Source organism: Apis mellifera, linkage group LG15 (genome assembly GCF_003254395.2).
Source record: "Apis mellifera strain DH4 linkage group LG15, Amel_HAv3.1, whole genome shotgun sequence".
Lineage (NCBI taxonomy): Eukaryota > Metazoa > Arthropoda > Insecta > Hymenoptera > Apidae > Apis > Apis mellifera.
This window is the reverse complement of record NC_037652.1, coordinates 4,044,748-4,065,004: the sequence shown is the minus strand read 5'-3', so window position 1 is coordinate 4,065,004 and position 20,257 is coordinate 4,044,748. Positions and strand designations below refer to the sequence as shown.

The 20,257-nt window shown below is 36.0% G+C and overlaps 1 protein-coding gene and 1 long non-coding RNA gene across 5 annotated transcripts in view; one reads left to right on the top strand and one right to left on the bottom strand.

The window, feature by feature from the left end:
- Positions 1-5,078, top strand: part of LOC724847 — a 155,144-nt gene extending 150,066 nt beyond the window's left edge. For all 4 annotated transcript variants that reach the window (XM_006560976.3, XM_006560975.3, XM_001120751.5 and 1 more), the window contains one exon: positions 3,009-5,078. In XM_006560976.3, coding sequence (XP_006561039.1) covers positions 3,009-3,148 — 140 coding nt within the window. In that variant the 3' untranslated portion in view covers positions 3,149-5,078. The remainder of the gene's footprint in view (positions 1-3,008) is intronic.
- LOC113219262 overlaps positions 1-20,257 on the bottom strand; it is a 193,879-nt gene that overhangs the window by 63,133 nt on the left and 110,489 nt on the right. The gene's annotated exons all lie outside the window — the stretch shown is intronic.

Here is a 20,257-nt window from a genome sequence, read left to right as displayed (position 1 = left end):
TGGAGAAGTAAATATATTTAACACTCGTTGAAGGCTCGATCAAAATTAGGCAAAAGTTGTAACTTCGAAGACAATTACTTGAAAGATTAAAATGTAATCTTGCTCTTAAAACGTATTTTTTATTTATCTCAATCACGAGTTTCACTTCTCGAAATATCTTCGTGTAAAGAGAAGAATAATTTTGAATAATTTTGAATCAATTTACTATTACCTCCTCGTTCTTGTTGTTCACTCACAATCTCTTTTAATTTATTCACACTTTATTTCGTTTTATTCCAGTTTGTGCGTTCTCGTTGTAGATTTGTTTATTTATGTCTGGATTTATAGATTATATCATAATGATCCAAACAGAATATTTTCTGGTAATTTCTTATTGTTGATATACAAATGTTACGATACGTTGTTTCTCATTCCATTGTTCCAATTAGTTGCCGATTTTATTCCTTTTCTCACTCGTTATTTTCCTGGTAATTATTTTTGCACACGTGAAAATTTAATTAATTACATTCTACATAAACAAATGTAAAAATTCATATCATTCATAAGAAATTACAATTCGATGTTAACGTGTCTGATCAACACGAGATCTTCATCCAGATCTCTCCTTTCTCTCCTCATCACATATTGAATTAAAAGAACTAAAAATATTTATAATTTATCGATCTATATCAATTCTCTATTTATTTCTTTTAATCTCCAGCAAAGAAATTTTTCTTCTCCAAACCTCCAAGATTCCTCGTTAATTGAAGAAATAATTAAAAAAAAATCCCTTCCCAGTTTAACCATCTCTAACCTTATAATTAGTATTCTTAACTAACTTTTCCAAAATGAAGGAATAGCTGAGACGAGGAAAATAATATAAAATAGGACAAAATAGCGTTTAAAAAATTACACTATTCATCCGACGAAAGATCAAATCCATAACTGAAAAAGGAGAGATATACGAAAATCCTCCTAGAGCACTTTGAGCTCTTAAAAAATTCGAAATTCGTTTTCTTTTTAACAAGCTCTAAAGAAGCTTCGTTTCCAATCGACCCCTAATTGGTCCTCTTTTAGGTAACCCTTTCGACCTCGAACGAACCGTTCAATTTATCGCTGGTGGAAAAAAGAAAAGAACAAAAAGGAGAGGGGGAAGAATTCCCTCCTTGGAACGGAAACGGGGGTACCGCCCTTTGGCAAATAATTTAGGATTAAGGGTTAAAAGTGGAGGCAGCAGCAAGTTTACAACAGAGAGAGAGAGAGACTTGGGGACTTGGCAACGGAACCACGCCGGAAGCGTCAGACTCTACATTTTTCGCACGGAAATAACGAGCCTGGATTACTATCTACGCGCCTCCTAGTTACTTACCACTACTCTTTGTTTCTCTCTCTCTTTGCCCACTTCTGTTTCTTCTTTTGGATTCTTTTTTTATTCGGTTGTAATTAAGAAAGGGGACACACAACGCGAGGCTCGTGTGTGCGTACGTGTACGTATATGTGTGTTCAGCTTTCTAATTGGAGTGGAGAGGAGTCCGGTTTACGGATCACAGGGTCAGAGGGCAACATGCCGGACGATGGAGGTTTGATTAATACTCGCGCACAGTTCCCGCAAGTTGCGGCCAATGGATTTTCGATATGGGGTTAGTTAGGTGACGTTCCCCAGGTGTCTTGAAATTAATATCTCTTTCGATATTTAAATATATATATCGATCGATTCGAAAATGTTTCAAATTTTAATCAAATATAATAACTTGATGGTATTTTGAATTAATTTCTTTCTTCTCAGTTTCTCGAGTCGAACGATACATTTTTTGGGAAGGAAAAATTTCGAAATATCGACAGAGAAGGAATGCTTCGACTCCGTTTTATCTTCGTGCAGGGATGAAAGTTTAATTTAATCGAGACGAATCTTTTTTTGTATAAAAATTATATAAAAACCGATATTCTCTTGAATATTCATCGCGAAAGTGAAACAAAAATTCCTCTCGAATCCCCGATTCGTTGACGAGCTGTCCATCAAACCGACCTTTATCCCGCAATTTCAACAATTTCCATTCAATGAAATCGAACAATACCTTGCTTCCTCTCTCTTTAACTCGTTCGATAATCGAATATTTCCGTGAAATTTGACGTTTCTGTCTCTGGAGAGGGGAAAGAGAGAAATAGAAGGGGCAGAAATTCCATCCATCGGTTGATCAAACTTCAAAATCGTTCGGACAAGTTTAAGGGATGGAAGAAATAAATGTGTTCTCTGAATGGCATCTTGAATTTGCATTCACTCCTGCTACAAGTCTGGAGGAGGGGAGATGGTATTAAATGCCATTTCAGGGACATCCTTACCCCTCCCGGGAAATCTAGACTGCGATCCAAGACTGTATCCAGATTATAGGAAATCTTCGTGTTCGATCGAGGGAGTTTACGATGTGTCAATCGTGGAAACTGTTTTAAATGTGCTCAAGTATGATAAAAATTGAAAGGGTAAAGGGTATATAATTATCGATGGGAGCGAGATTTATGGATGAATGTGTATTCGAAAGTTCTCAACGAATAACGAGTGGAGGAAAGAAGCAAATGTTTGGAGAGAGGTGTTTCTTTTCTTTCACATTTTCTTATTATCACGAGATCGTAAGGAATTTTGATTCCTTTACGATCGTTTCCATTTTTATGATTAAAATTCTGTTCAAATAAAAACTGGCAGGATAAAATTTAAAGCAGGTAAAACTCTATTAAAATAGAAAATGAGAGGAAAACATTTACTGAATGGATAGGTATCAATGCTAGGATAAATAAATAAAAAGTAACGTTGAAAAAAGTAGAAGAAGAAAGAATCCAATCCAATAAATTTCTTCTCTTCCATTCCTCTCTTACTTTAAAACGATAAAAAAAAAAAATAAATAAAAATGAAATATCAGAAGGAAGAGGAAGAACTTACTTAAAATTTACATAGTGCTTGAAAAATTCTCAATTAAACGAAACAAATATTTAAAATCCAAATATTAATCCAGTGTCATTCTCTTCTTCGTTCGCAGACAGCGGCGCAAGCTTAACCTGGACTGCCATGACGATGATCTTCACTCTACCTGCCATCTTGTTTCTTCTTTACCCTTCAATGACAATAACCGTGGCGCATACAGCATCCACGCGCAAAACTACACCTGCCAACAGGTAGCTCGTACGCCAATATACCACTATACTCACTGCCTGACTCAATTAACAAGAGAGAAAGAAGAAAAGGAAGAAAGAGAGAAAGAAGAAGAACAAGAAGAAGAAGATGGAGAAGATAAAAAAAAAAACATCGTCCATGTAAAACCTAGTAGTCTAGGGCTTCCAGTTATGTATGTTACTATGTATGGAGTAGATAGCTCGAATAACAATTGATTTTTATTCACGAGTGGGCCTGTGTGTTAAGCGGGAGGTCGAGAAAGAGTAATAAGGAAGTATCGATTTCGTTTCTTTCTTTTTCGCGAGTGATTAACAAGCTCGAACAACGTCCTTGTGATCCTGCAGCCAATTCGACATTCTTTTGTATTTTTAATAATACGGCGAGATCGGGTGAAAATGGTTAGGAAGCGTTAGATAGAATATGTCGATCGCAACGACATCTCTGCAAGATTGCAACGATGCTGTTGCGTTGCTTTTGTCTCGTCAACGCGAGGACTTTAAGCTGTGTCCTCACCGATAATATTTTTTTTCGTTACTCTTGGGGTTAAAGTCTTTCTTTCCTTTCTTTCTTTTTTTTTTTTTCGTATAATTTACATTGTATATAATCTTTAAGTAAGATTAGATTTGTATAGAAACGATTAACTCGTTTTAGGGAATCGAAAAGACACTTTTACGTATTCCGCACTTGTACATAATACTTCGAGCCTTTTCCATGGGAGAGAAGAGTTCAGTGAGAATACAGCTTTAGGCACATTATCTCTAGTGAGATCTCGCAACTAGAGACACGTGTACGCGACGCGGAGCATCCACCGGTATATGCTTTTAAAGTAAAGTAATGGACATCTTACACGTAGCTGCTACGCGTACGTAACTCGGACGCGACATCTCGTGGAGAGACAGTGAGTCTTAGTTCTTATTTCCCAAAGGAGATCGTCGTGACGTATATATATAAAGTCACTCACGAAAGTTTTCGTAGAACCTATAAAAAGGCTATTTTTATTAAAAAAAAATATTATAATAATAATAATAATAATAATAATTGTATAATAATACCATTATTTATCGATGCAATAAGAAAAAAGAAATTGTAAGAAGAGACGAGCTCCTTAAAGAAATATTCAATAAAAGAAAAAACGAAATATAAATAGTAAACGTATTGTAAATTATATTATATTTCGTCAAACCTACTTGGCAATAAATTAATTTTTTCCATAACTTTTAAGGTATAAATTTATATAAATTTCATATTGACGAAAGATTAAGTGTCTTTATAAGTTATATGAAGACATTCATGAGTGATAACAGACGAAGTGAAACGAGTTATTTCGTGGCTGAAATTTTCTCGAAATACCTGACACTAAGAAATAAAGAGAAAAGAAAAAAAGAAGAAAAATGATGGATGAGAACACGCGGTGGTTAAATTCGAGGGGAGAACAGGGTGAATCCTTTTAGGGGACGAAGATGTTATCGTAACCTCCTGTAACGCAAATGCACGCCCCTGCGTATAAAAAAAAAAAAAAAGAAAAGAGAGAAAAAAAACAATTACGCTCATCGATCGTTATTGCTCTGGCTTCTGGTTGATTTTTTTTTTTTTTACGATGATTTTCGATGGTCTCTTGTTCAAATTTCATTATTTATTTATTTATTTTTTTTTTCCATGGTCTACGTTCCTTTTTTTTTTTTCGATTCGATTTCACTCGAATTCGTTTATCAAAACCCCAGTGTTCATTCAGAGAGCGAGTCGAGGGATATATAGATATACATACAGGGGTAAATTAATATTAACTGAGTAACGAATAACGTTAGCGCAGCGACGAGGAACACGGCGTTCTGCTCAATATCCGCTCCTTTTAAGATGTCTAACGAGGAACGCGACACACCATAGGTACCGATTTGTAATCTGTACAAATTGTAATAAATTACCATACGAAATACAATTCGATCGCTGGTTTCTCTTATTATTTACCTGTTATTGTAGAGGAGAAGTGGAAGATATTGAGAAATGATGATCGAAGGTAAGTCTATTTAATATTCCATTCTTTTCTTTTTTTTTTTCAATTTTTAATCGCTGCTAAATGAATTAATTTGTTCAAAGAATCGATATTTCATTTCTCTCTTTTATTTTCAATAAAGCATCGTTAAATTTCTCGCGTTATTTATCAATTACATTATTTAACTCATGGAGGACCAATCTCTTCCTTCTTTTCCTTTTTTCTATCAAATTTTCATTATCTCAATTCCAATTTATTATTTACACTGTTTAGATTGACTCAAATTATCTCCTCCAAAAAAAATTTTCAAATCATGAAATGTGCAACCAATCGCTTTGCAAGAAAAAAAAAGTGAAAGGGAAAGATGTAAGAAATAAGCCTGCCACCAATTCACAAGCCAGCCTCGAACTCGAGATCGTGGACGAAATATAGGTAACGAGGGCGTGAAACGGGTACGGTTGGTTATTAAATTCCTCGGCCCGCGCCGAGCTAAACGATTATCGGTTTATGTAAATAGGAAGGGGCACGTGCGCGATGCCTGCACACCGAATTAAACGATGAAATCCGGTAAATTCGATTTAACGAGCCGATAAACCTTGCCTTCTCGCGTCCAGAAAAGTCTTTCGGCGCAATTACGAGTCGGATACCGCGTCACGTAATTCATATCTTGCCGATACCGTTTTGAAAAACGTTGGTAGCTTGCCTTTCGATATTTACAACCACCCCCTTATTGCGATATTACCAATCTTGGATCGAGTTTGTAACGATTTTCCTCTCTCTCCCTTTCTTTCTTTTTTCTAGGAGAACGATTTTCGAGATTGGAGAAATCGAAACTAACTATTGGAAATGTTAATTGGGCCCTCGTTGATAAGTATCCACGGGGATTAGAAGGGGGAGGGAGGGAGGGGAATTACTTTGTCTTCGCGAGATTGAGCGATTCGGATGTCTAGAGTTTGGCTGGTAACTTCAGCTTCGCAGTCAAAGGTAATTTCAATTGGATTGTCTGTTGGGTTGTCTGTAATGAGGAACAATCTGATGTTGATTTCTGGGGGTAATCTCGGGGAATGGAAACGTTTTGGGTATAGCAAGAAATGTTGAATGCTACGTGAACCGTGAGAAGAGAGGGTTTAGAAAATGTATCCTCCTTCCTCTCTACAGAAAGATTGATTATTGTTCAAAGGGAATCAGAAGAAAACTGAACACTTTCTTTTTTAATCAATCTTATCATTTTAATCGTTCGACATCTGTTATTCATATATCACATATTATTTATTCAATTAACTCAGACTCTCACATCTCTATCTAAAGGGAATGAAGAAAACTGAACACTTTCTTTTTATCAATCTTATCATTTTAATCATTTTGACACCTGTTTATTCAATTAACTCAGACTCTCACATCTCTATCTAAAGGGAATGAAGAAAACTGAACACTTTCTTTTTGTCAATCTTATTATTTTAATCGTTCGACACCTGTTTATTCCATTAACTCAGACTCTCACATCTCTATCTAAAGGGAATGAAGAAAACACTTTCTTTTTGTCAATCTTATCTCATTTTAATCGTTTGACACCTGTTTATTCTATTTAACTCATCCTCAGATCAAGCTGTTTTCTTTCATCCCTCCTTCTAAAACAACCTCGTTCTCCCCCTCTCCTCAAAAATTCATCCCAAATAATCCATAATCCTGTCGAAAACGGGCGAAACACAAGGTTGTTTTCCTCAATACAATCACGAAAAAGGTCTGGCCGATTTAACAGACTCCCTTCCCTAATGCACAGTTCACCCGGTCGGTAAATATTCGCATTAAAATTCAGTGGAGGTTATCGACGGAGGGGGGAGGGGTGGGATTAGCATCGTCCACGTAGAGAGCAACGTGAGGGTGCGGCATCAAAGCTTTGGTCGGCCGCGCACGTCACAGCGCGCCGCGGCTAAGAGGCCACGTGCCACGCCTGGGACACGTGCGAGAGGACTTTTAATTTCGTGGACGGCAGGTCGAACAGATGGGCCGAATGGCTCTTCCTCTCTCCCTTCCCTTCCTCTCTAGGTGTCGAATGTTATGTTCTCTGATTACGTCGATCTCCTCTCTCCTTCCCTTTCTTACACGCTTTTCCTTTCCTCGCGATCTTGCCTAAAAGAAGATCAATTTGTCGAGGTTTCTTCTTCCACATGTTAATTCTGATGTATAGTTTTGGTAGTTGGCTTCGTGGAAGAAGAATTTGTGATTTTGGAAGTTGAATTGAATGATTTTAAGATAAATGGAATATTTTTAAGCTCGATTGGATAATTTGGAAGAAATAGGTTTGATGTGAAGAAGTTTTAAAAAGTTGGAGAAGGTGTAATTGTGTTAATTTATCAAAATATTAGAGGAGATAGGTTATATATATGTTGCAGATGAAACAAATTATCGATGAAACTTTTTTTACCGATTTTTATTGATAGACAAATTCGATAATCTTGTTTATAAATCAAAGTTAAAATGATCGATGCTCGTAATAACTCTTTAATTATATCAGTATAAAATATTTTTAATGATAACTGATGGTCAATAGTTAAAGGGATAGTTTGAGAATAATACTTAAAAGATTTGGAGATTAATAAAAATTATTTTCCACGCTGAAGAAATTAATCTTCACACGCGATCATTCTTAATCACCTTCCTCTAATCTATATCGATAATTTGAATAGAGAGTTTATTACTGGACGGCTACGTTTCCCCGATAATTGGCGAATTAATATCTCTTCGGAGGAATTAGGGGCAAGCCAGGCCACCTCGAAGTAGGACTTATCGTAGACCAAGCTCTTGGTCACCTTAACAAAGCTTTGGGGCAAAGTTTATTTCGAACTAGAACTATCAATTATTCTTAGAGCACCGGTGTGTGACTCGAATCGTTGAATCGAGCAGATTCTCGAGTTTAATTAATTAACTGGATTGTTGTCAATCGATAAAATTTAAACGATGTACAAAATTTCGTTCTCGAAAGGAGAATAAATTTTATTCTTAACTTTAACGCAAATCTTTCCAATGATTAATCAATTATCATTCTTCTTGTATGAATTCTATAACGATATTTCAAAAATATTTTATTTTCTCACAGACTCTATCACTTTAAAATTCACACTTGAATAATCCAGTATCAGGGATGGTCCTCGAAAATCGAGCAAAAAGATTCGAGTACAAAAAGTTAACGAATTTAGATATGAATCTATAAATCACTGTTTTGGAGATTTCCCCAATTAAACCAATCTTGAAACTGGGTCGTCGTTTCTTACATCGCCCCTCTATTCAAAAGATATATATACAGGGTGTTCCAATGAATCGAAAAGAAAGAATAAACATTTTTTCATTTAAAGTTTTTAGAATCAACTTTAAAAAAAATTTATAAATAAAATTAATTAATCCAATCCCAATTGGATACCCAAAATGAACTATATAGATAAATGTTTACTCTAAAGTGAACAAAAAAATGTGGAAAATTTTATTTTTCCTTTTTCCTAACTTTTAACAAACATATAATAATCAAGAAATAAAAACTATTCTATACCTTTTGCTTAGTTGCATTTTCAAATTTATATGTATTTAATACTCTTATTCTCTGCAAGATTTGCACCACTATATATATGTATATATGTATCCAATAAAAAATGAATAAAAAAAAGGGAAAAAGAAAACGAAACGACGTGGGATAAGTAACGAATTCGTTAAGGCCTTAATTGACACCGAGCAGCTTTGTCGTCGTGGAACAAGTGAAATAATTGGAAGATCGAGGAGGGGGCTGTAACGATGTCCGCCGAGAAACACGGACAGGATTGGAAGGGAAACGAGGCGGGTTAAAGGGGAAGAAAAAAATTGTATCGAGTCGTGCATGGTGAGAGGGACAAAAGGGAGGTTCGTTCCTCTTTATCGAAGCGAGCGTTGCCAATAGGAATGTTTCGATGAGAATTAGGAAGCACGGATTATTGGGACGTGGCCGATCTCGATTCGCCTCCTTGACCCGAATTTAACGGTGGATGATCGTTTATGCCGGGTTTCGGAGGATGATGGAGGAGGATTTGAATCGCGGTTAATTGAACCGTTTTCTTCCTTTCTTCCTTTCTTCTTCTTTCTGTTTTCTTCGAAATATTTATTTATTTTGCAAATATTTTTTATTTGTTCTTCTTTTTTTCCAAAAGAAACAGAGTTAGAGTGTTACAGCTAGAAAAGATATTTCATTTTTATAAAGTGATGATGAAGAAATTTAATTTAATTAATCAGAGGAGTTTTAAATCGATGAAACAAAACAGATTGTACAGATCTGTTTTTAAGAGTTGTAAAGAAAAAATCGGTTGTCGAAAAGATTTCAACGATGTTTCAAACTTTCCTTTCCTTTCCTTTTTTTTTTCCCAATTGAAAACGAAGACAGATGTAGAATCGCGCGGCAAAAAAACTGACTTCTCTGCATCCGCGGTGAACAACTTGGCCGTGAACAACAGGATCAACAGGATTGAGAAGATTTTCCATCGCAATTTCTCAGTTGTTTGAAAAACTTTCGGCCGAAAAGAAAAACGAGCGTGCTCTGGAACGTGAAAAGTGGGGACGTGGATGGAGGCGGGAAGAAAGTTGTCTAACTTACCGACTGATAACTCACGCCCTCCATAAACCGGACAAAGTTACGACAAATATTTGTCTTCTCGCTTTTTTTCCTCCTCGAACATTGTTCCCCCTCCCCTTTTTTCTTTCTATCCGGTTTCGATACTTTCGCAGCTTCGTTTTTCGTTACCCTTAAGCTTCCCTTAAACTAGATTTCGGAAGCTGAGGAAGATCACCTTCGTTTAACGTGAAAGTATTCGTTCAATTTCGATCTCTTTCGTAAGACTCGTGGGATTTTTCAATATATTCGATTCATGGAAAGTGAAGCAACTTTGAATTATTTAAAATGAAATAAAATATATACTGTTTATTAATTTATAAGATAAAAACAATTCTATCTCTATCAATGTCTCGCTTCATCTAAAGAGACAAGTTTTATTTAGCTTATGACAAAGAAATTTTTGTACAACTTTTTGTTCGATTCTGTAAAAGTATTCCACGAATATATTAAAATTCTGATATTTTTAAAGATCAATCGAATTTGATCGATTCGAAAGGAATAAATATAATTCGTCGATAACGTATTTTAATGAAATATCGATGAAATGATTATTCGTAAACATTTTTTATACGAGATATAAATATTGGAAAATTTCTCTATTGGAGGAAAAATTATTTCAGCATCCTCCAATTTGAAAATAATTTTCATTTTAATTCGAATATCGTTTTAATCGATAAAAAAAATATATATATTTATATTTTTCCGACTACTTTTCTACCGTAAATCGAGAATTATTTATCTCTATAACGATGCTTCGAATGTATAAATTATTTCATTATTTAATATCGAAAAAATTCGATAAAATTTTCACGAAAGTTTTTATTTTCAAATTCGACGAGAAGAATAAAAATAAACGAGAGAAGAATCTTCTTTGATTAATGAAATTAAATAAACTCTCGAGGGAATCGAAATCGATTTCGTGGAATTTTCTTGCTTGCCGAATAGAAGGAAAACGTCGAACGAGAAGTGTGGTTCGGTTTCGAATGTGAATTCGAAGCGTGTCTTTGCGGCAAAGTCGAGCTGCGAAATTTCAAAGTTTCAGCTTCGTGCCAGAGTTTAACCAGCCAAAGAAGGAAGAGGAGCCGACGAATCGAACGGTGAATTCGAGTGTTAAACTGTTCCAGAACCAAATCGTGGATTCTTACGGTAACACGCAAGACGTCAAAATTTCACGCAAACTAAATTCAAAGTCCTTTCACCCTCCTCTTCACTGACGGGGGTTCACGATCGATGAATGAACGAGGGGCGTTTGAAGTTTGGTTTAAACAGAAATTCCGTCTAATCGATTTTCAAGAGCAGATATTTTCAGAAATTTTCATGATTGTATGCATTGCGATTATAAAAAGGACATCTTGTTCTTTTTCTATTCTAAAAGGTAAGATGAAATAGAAAATAGAAAATAAATTATTGTAGCTTTGAAGAAGAGATTTATAAATGTTGCGATTTTATTGAAAATTCTTTAAGTTTCGTCTAATAAATTATTTTATATAACAGCATAAAAATTTAATCCACAACGATTGAACAGACTTTGAAAATCCTTCTTTTTTACATAGTAAAAGTAAGGGAAAAATTTTTCAATCAATTGATCGATTCCTATAACAAATGAACAACGAAACGATTTTTCTTTTCCATTCTCAAAAATGTAGATTAATCCCTCGACAATTCGACGAAAGGGTATCGAAAAGAATTAAATAAAAATGCAGACCAATCTTTGAAATGTAAAAAAAATAGAAAGATTCAAAAATCTAATCGTTAAAATTCTTTCAACATTTTCGTTTCACGTTCCTTCTCGCTCGAATTCGATTTTTCAACGATTACCTTCCTCCTCGTACCAAGAAAATAGAAAGAAGTAAAAAAAAAAAGAAAAGGAAAGAGAAAGAAAAATAGGTCGAAGGGAGAGGAGAGGCGTGGAAAAAAATGGCGGGAAATTGTTTGAATTAGACGAAAGTTTTTTGCTCCCGCGAGAACAGGATTCAAAATCCATTAATTAATTACGCGGGATGGAGATGCTGCGCGAAAAAATGCTAGAATTTTCGGCACTTTTAATTAAACATCGCGACAAGAGCGGGGGTGTGTAATTAATTGGCGTGGGGTCCATGCAGCGGCCACCGCGATTTTTCAGTCGAGCTATTTTTCAAAAAGAAGCCCAACCCCTCGCGATTCTGGGAGAGGGGCGAGGAAGAAAATTGATCGTGGCTAGGTTTTGGCGGATGAATTGAATGGTTTATTCCGTTCGTCCGATTTTTATGGTGGAAATTTTCGAATTCCTTTCTAGAAATCGCTTGTTCCAATAAATTTTTGGAAAAGGAAATTGCGTACAAGGAGTGGAGAATTTTTCTTTTTTTTTTTTTTACGATAATTCTTCCTTCAAAGTATTTAGTGTAAATCTTGTAAATTTTTGGATTTAATAATAACTTATTTTTATTATTATCTCTACATCGTTAAAAAAAATAGAAAGAAAGAAATGAAACTGTACAACTCGTCTTTTCTTACATTTTCCACAAGTCTTGAGAATCAAGCTCCACGATCTTAATTCTTTAATTTCAATTAATCGAATTCGTTTTCAACATCGAGACAGTGAAGTTAAACTAAGTTCGAACAAACTGTATCCTCAATCCAATTAATGCTCGATCTTAACTTTTATCTCCATTCACAGTCTTCGCAAAATAAAGAATGCGATTCCATTTAAAAATCCCACGTTTATCGATATCAAAATGAAATGGAAATGATATCAGCTATAAATTCACGTTTACAGGCGAAATTTCAAGATTCAAGGAATGGAGAAGGATACGCTTACTTTAAATTGAAACAACAAATTGGAATCCATTTTTCGAAAAGATAATTCCTTCGAATTAGCGAGAATGGTGCTCATGATTTATGCGCGTGGTTTTTTTTTTTTATTTGGAAAATTGATCGTGACCGAAGATTGGAAGGTTGGGAGAGCTCGATTTTTCCAGAAGGCTGCTTTTACCCTTCTGCAATTTTAACGATGCACGGGGAATCAAGGCTGTGAAAGTGTTTTCCACTTGAAGCTATAAAGTCGATCGATTTGTAAGCCAGATGTAACATTCGGCTTGTCAAGATTTTCCATTTCTTATGGAAACTAACTTTCCCTATTCTTCTGAAATAAACTTTACATCTCAGAGTTACAATTACGAAATATTTAATTGATCCAACGAAAATATGTACAGGAATTAAAAAAATTTAATATCCAATCCAAAAGAATCTTTTTACACGTAAGAAGACAAGAAACAAGAGACAAGAATAAGAGAGAGAGAGAGAAAGAGAGAGATTGAATTATAAAAATATAAAAAAAATCACGGATTATTTATTACCACTTTATACCTCTCTAAAAATGGAGCATAACAAGTTCAAAAATTTTCGTAATTCAGTATCTTGGAGTCGCAAGGGGGTTGAATTTCAACAGGAAACGAGAATGGAGGGAAAAAAGATTGAAAGGGGTGAAGGTTTCAACGACGTGAGTGAATAACCGTTGCAATTGTTAATTGGTGAACGTCTATGTTAATTAGCAAGCTGTTCCGGTGTTAATTAGGAAAATTAGTTTTTTCAGAAACGGGGGCCTCGCAGTTTCCAGAGTGACCCCCGTTCACGAACAATCAGAACTGTCCAGCCGAGGGAGAGAGAGAGAAAGAAAAAACGATCGTTCGCAACTTTTCACCCACCTCGTCGAGAAACGTAAAAATCGTCATCCCTCGAGTTCCTCGAACGAACAGGAAACTAGTTTTCCACCGACAATTTTCCGTAACTCGAATCACATTTTTGATCACATTCGACTCGAGAAATTTTAAAATAACTTTCCAATTATATCCATCGATATTTAACCAGATACACAATTTATTGAAAAAAGAAAAAAAAACACTAGTATCTATACCATAATCCTTTCTCCTAAATTTATAATTTACAATTAAACAGATCTCGTCTCAAACCACCACTTCCTTTTAATCAAACGAAGACACCAAAAACTGTTCAAGAGAGAAAGAAAGAGAGAGAGAAGAGAGAGAGAAAAGAGAGAGAAAGAGAGAGATAGTAAGTTGATCGAAACTGTTCATAGGGAGGGAGAGGGGAGGAGGAGGATTTCTTCATTAGACGAACAATCTGTTGAAGCGCGTTTATCGAGGGATGGCAATCAGTCGGTATTGGAGGCTGCGGTTGAAGCCGTGGCAGCTGCGCGTGTGAATCACCGTCGCATTAATACTGAAATGGGCCGGGTGCACGCAATTCCGCGACCAGCCTCTCGCCGGCATTTATCGTCCGCGTATCAACGCATCCCCGCGGGCCTCTGCGAACACGCCACCTGGATATATATACGACGCCAATATCGCCCCGACGGCCCGAAAATTATTCCACCACCTCGTAGAGGATAGCCTCCGATGGGATTCGTGTTGGATGGACGAGAAGGGGAAAGAGCCCTCGAGTTTTGTTTCGAATTGTTTGTCTCTGTGTGAGTTTCCTTTTTTTTTTTTTTTTTTTTAGTAATCGTACGAGTGATTGAAAGTGTTGATTTGCAGCTTGGAAGGCGAAAACGCGAGGCCTCTTTTGATGCCGTTTGAGAATGTTTGATCGTGTTTGAACAAGAGTTTCAAGTGGTCACGAGCGAGCAAATCGTGGTGGTAAGTTTTGATACAGTTATAGATGTAATTGTAACAGGTGGTGAATGGTGAGTTTGAAAGTTTGACGAGGTTTGTGAACTCGGAGTGAACTTGAGTAAAAAAAAAAAAGTGGTGGATCGAGATCAAATTGGAATAATTTCGCGGATTAAAATTCGAGAATGTTTGATCAAGTTTGATTATTGTATTCGCGGAAATGTAGAATTTTGGATCAGTGGTTTTAATAATTGTAATAGATGAAGTGGTAGTTTTGATACAACGGAATGAGTTTTTGTTTGAATTTTTGGACAAAAGTTTTGGATATTGATTATATTAATACATCTATTTTGTGATGTTTGTTATAGAAATTATAGAAACGATTCTATAACGAATTGTTGCACACACAGATTGGCAAAAAAAAAAGAAATAAATTTTTATTATATTATTATCACACACCACTTCTGCGGTCGTAATTAATAAAACCAATATTAATGCTTTAAAAGCTTCGAGGAAAAATCCGATATTTACTGCTCCCTCCCTTCATTACCCAATAGAACCCACTTAAATTTCTATAAAATTGAACCTATATATCTCACCCTTGACCCTTTTCTTCCCTTGTATTTTCACTTTTATTAAAAAAAACAATCACGTTCCACTATAATATAAACCAAAACTATTTAAACCCAAAAATAGTTCCAACGTTCCAATGTTCAAAATTCCCCATGGACCACAATTTGCAACAAGCAACGTCCACAATACACCTCACTCAACAGCTCCTTAGCAGTCCAATCAAAATCAATTAGAACCCTTCCACACTCCCTTCTACAATAACCAACCATCACAACGCTGCAACACACCCTGTGTATCACCAACTTTACGAGACTACATAGACCGACCTTTCCCTTCATCGACGTGCTTTCTCGACAATTCTCGACATACACGCGCGCGCACACACATCCAAAACTACTTCTGGAGAATCTCGTTCCAAAGCTCGTCCGTTTCGATCGAGACATTTAACGAGGGCGAGGCAAACAAGACGGCGGCTTTGCTCCCAACAGCCACCCCTCGTAATAACCGTTATCATTATCATTCCGCACGGAGGAGGACTATCTGGACAGGCAGTCACGGCCAGTTACAGGGAGGGGCTTGGTATCGGCAATTAAAATTCATGCCGAAGTCGTTAACCTTCGTCCACGGCCGGCGTATAGAGGGGTGACACCTACAGCTCGATTCATAATATGAGGAGGAACCCGTATTTCTAATACAATGCTATTTTAAAGGGGAAGGTTTAAAGATGGAGGAGATGGGGATTTTTTAAAAAAATTTTGTGGAATATTTCTCGAGTGTGTATGGTGGAAAGTTAGAAGGATGAATTTTTAAAATTTTTGAGGGGTATTATTATAAAGTGAGATTAAAAGGGTGGATTTTTAAAATTCTTGTGGAACAGGAATATTTTCCAATGTTAAAATATAAAGGACGAAATATTTTTCGATTTGAATTTCTTCTTTATCGATAAAACTTTCCTTTCTTTAAATTGCATCAACCCTGTCCAATAAAATCGATTTTTATAATTAAATATATCTTTGATTTCAGAAACATTAAAAATTTCTAAATTTACACATCTCGAAATTTCTTCTCGAGTAATTACTATCCACGCGGTCTAACAATTTCCTGAACCGAATGAATTCTCGTCGAAGAGGAACCGGATGAGCAAAAAAAAAAGAGAAACGGAACAAAGGACTCGAGAGTATAACAAAATTATTCTACTCCTATACTTGGCCAAGAGCAATATAAATTTGCCAATGTGTGCATCGTGCTTTGGATCTCGCTTGTTCCAAATGCATTGAATTTATCGCGTGTACGTGATCGACGTTTCATTGGCCCCCTTTACCGCGATGATTATAATCCAGGACAGAGTTGCAGCAGCAGCACAAAGGATCTGCTTTGGATAGAGCTTTGAAAAAAATTCCTCGAGCAATTTGAATCGAAGATCTATCCTTTCTTCTTTTCACTCTTCTCCGCACTCGTTTCCTCTCTTTTCTTTCCACCGAGATTTCCACCCATTTTCATCGATAAAAAAACCAGGTATCACGGTTAAATATCGAGAGGATGGAAAGAGGAAGAAAATATATATATATATATACGTGTGAAATGGAAATAAAACAAATCTGATAAACGTGTATCGCGGGGTATAATCGGTTTTAATCAGGGTGGAGGGTGGAAAGCTGTTGTTTCGAAGCGAGGGAATTTCAAAGTCACTTGTTATCGCGTTAATTATCTGCGAATCGAGCGGGAACGGAGATCAACGGAGATGGTTGAAATATATAGGTCAAGTAATTTATTAACGAGAAAGTTTAAAGAAACGTTGATTCAACAACAATCGATTTTTTAATCCTCTCGATGTTAATTAAGTTTGATTATGATTCACACGGTGTGTGTAAAGGGTGTGTATTAGTTTGGATTATTTTCAAGTAGAGTTAAATTAAGTTCAAGTTACGCTCCTCCTAAGTTGATTCGAACTTGCGTAAGTGCTTTCGGGATGGGATACATGCGTGAATTAGAGCGGTATCGAGGTTGGAATGAGTTTATTATAAGTTGTACGTAGCGTATATTATGATCATCATAATAGCGTTATAACGTTATAACAACTTGTAACAAAAACATGTTCAACGTATTCCATAAAATTATTTTATATTATCCCAAATAACATAGCCATCTAGCTCGAAACAATCTATATCAAAAATATCCTAAAACCTATTTAAACTTAAATTATATTTCATTCAAAAGTTAATATATATATAAATTACTTTTGATTTATATTAAAAATACATTTAATTTATCGCAGAATCAAGGAAAGAAAAGGATTCATCTAAATCTCGCAATTATACATCCCTCTTTCGCACAACCATTTCTGGAACGATCTATACAGATTACCCGATCACGCGTGCACATAGTGAAACCCGATCACGCGTTCTGCGCGCGCATCTGTCGCGCGTGTGTACGTTGTCCAGGCGCTTGTACGGGAGCGCATACGTTAATTGGGTATGGCGCAACGGTAATGCGCCGATTGATACGTAAATGGAGTGGGCAATTATGCGAGTAAACAACGATCCTGGTTCACACCGTCGTTTCACCGTGTAAATCTGCATTCGTCCCTCGTCCCTCGCGAACTCTACGGCGTTATCCTCGCCGCGATCATCGCCCGAAATCCCCGATTAATTGCAATCACCGTCTCGGGCCCTGATTGGCAAGAAGTTACCGACCGATTCCCAAGGTTTTGCGAGCCGAATGATGATACCGATCGAGCGACGTTCCGAAAATTAATTTTCGAATCAAAGTATCGTTTCGCGGTAAAATAAAAAAAAAAAATACTCGGTAAATAATAATATTGGTGAACGAAAAATTCGTGGCCGATATCTTTCTTTGTTTTTTCAATAAAAATTCTCTAACCTGTATTTTTAAAATGTCAAACATTTTTTTCACAAACGGGAAATTATCGATAGTTATTTACGCGAGATAGTTATAATCGTTTTGACAAGTTTTTAAAGGTGATGAAGATCTTTCGATTTATCATACGAATCTGTATTTTTCAGATATATTTCAGTGATAGTTTTTATCGTACGTGCAAAACAAAACAAAACAAAGAAAAAAAAAAATCCAATCCCCAACAATTCATGTTTCATAAAGCGTAAAGATAATAAATATTGCGCGAAATTTCGTTATTTAAATTTCCCGCGGTTGCGTCGCCGCAATTGATAAAACACGAAACAATTGGCGATTTTCCAATGATGATCAACAAGATTAGAACGAGATTTTTCATGATAAATAACAATTATCTGAGCGACTATCTTTTCGAATTTCATTGCGAGACCGAGCGGCAATATCGCGTCGAAAGACGAACAAAAAAAAAAAAAAGGAGAAAAAAAATGGCGGACAAAGGAGAATGGAAAAAAACCATTAATCTTGTCCTCGCAAATTCGTCGATTCATCTTCGCCACCGTTGGAAAATCACCACCGTTGGAAGCAACTAAAATGTTCGCCAAACAATGGTACTACATGGTATTTTAGCAAGAAAGCGTTGGGACGTGAAAAAAAAAAAAAAAAAAAGGAAAAGTATCGGCGGCGGGGCAAAATGCGCTGCAAATTGAACGACGCCATTAAATAATTAGGGCGAGAGCCACGGCGAAGAACGGAACAAAGTATTTCATCACTTTCAACATAACTTTTTCTACCCTTTTCCTCTCTCTCTCTCTCTCTCTTTCTCTCTTTCTCTTTGTCTCTCTCGCCTTTATTTCTCTTCTTTTCTCTTTTTTTCTTTTTTTTTTTTTTTTTTTTATTTCGATGGTCCCTTTAAACGCGAAATTATATTTCTATTATATTTCTATTACGCACGGGACCGTATTTAAGCCATTATGCGTGGTCGTTGCTGCAATTTTCGTTGAAACGCGATTAACCCAAATACAGCTGACGTTCTATATATACACGTATCCACCGCGATTAACGTTTCTGAGACGCACTTTAAAACCGTACTCCATAATGACAGCCCTCTACTACTATTACTTTTTTCCCTTCGACCCCTCCTTTCCCCTTTTTACCCGCCCTTATCTTGTACAACAATATTTCATTTTTTCTTTTTTATCATCTCTCTTAAAAAGAGACTATCTTTTTTTTCTTTTTGAGTGGACGAGGTACAGGTTTTACTATTTTTTTTTTCCATTTTTTCCTTTTTTTTTTTTTTTTTTGCTACGGATATCGAAACACGTCGACGAGATCAACTAACCGCAATAGAAATCCGTCCTTTCGACGGTTCACTAGTTTGAACAAAAAACTTCGAAAAACCTCACTTCCGGCCACGTTTTCGACGGACAAAGCGGTTTCGACCAAAAAACACACGATCCTCTTCCCCGTATTAAGCGATGGAGCCTCCCCGTTTGTGCGAGCGTAACAAAAAAACAGGAATTAAAAGGGAGGGATTAGAAAAATAGGGAAGAGGGAATAGAAGCCCTAGTGACAGTTCCTTTCTGATGAATGTCATCATTCATGTAAGAAGTAATCGCGACGAGACACAATTCACATATCCTCGAACAACATTCTAATTAATTGTCGTAATTACTTAAGTCACTTCGCCAAGTTTTCTCAAGACTTTTTGGAATGAAAGATAAATTTCTAATTATTTTTCAATTTTTTTTATCAATATAATTAAATGATTTGAATTAATTCCAGTGTCCAAAAACTTTGAACGATATTTTACCATATATTTTTCCTCGAAATTATCTCAAAATCGCTAAATCTTTAAAGCAACATTTCGAATATTTGACAAAACTTTGAATCGTCTTGAAACAAAATTCCAAAATTCCTCGAGATCCCTTGTGTACACTAATTACCCTTCGTCGTAAATTAAATCAACAGAAATATTCATTTAAAAAAAAAAAAAAAGAAAGAAAAACAGTCCCTTTATCCTCCAAGACATCTCTCTCGTTTAATTAATCTCGATCAAGAAAATTAAACATCAAGAAAGTAGAGTCGATTTTCGTGAATCGCTTTCGGGAGGCTCGAGTATGCTTGGAAAGTTTACCCAAACGGCGACGCCGTTTATTGTAAACGTTTGCCCGTGGAAACATCGCAAATATTATGCGAGCGCGCGATATTTTCGAATCGTTGAAAAATATTGGCGTGCTCGTTCAATTATGCTCCCCTCCCCCTCCCGCCATAACCGATCATCCTGTAAACGCACGAATTTCAATTTTCGAACTTGGAACTCCATTCAATATGGACTCCTTCGTATACAGAAATTCGCGCCGTTCCTTTTAAAAGAGAGAGCGAGAAAAGAAGAGGAAGAGGATTCTTTGTGAGACGCGTGTGGAAAAATATTCTTTCTTCTTCAACTA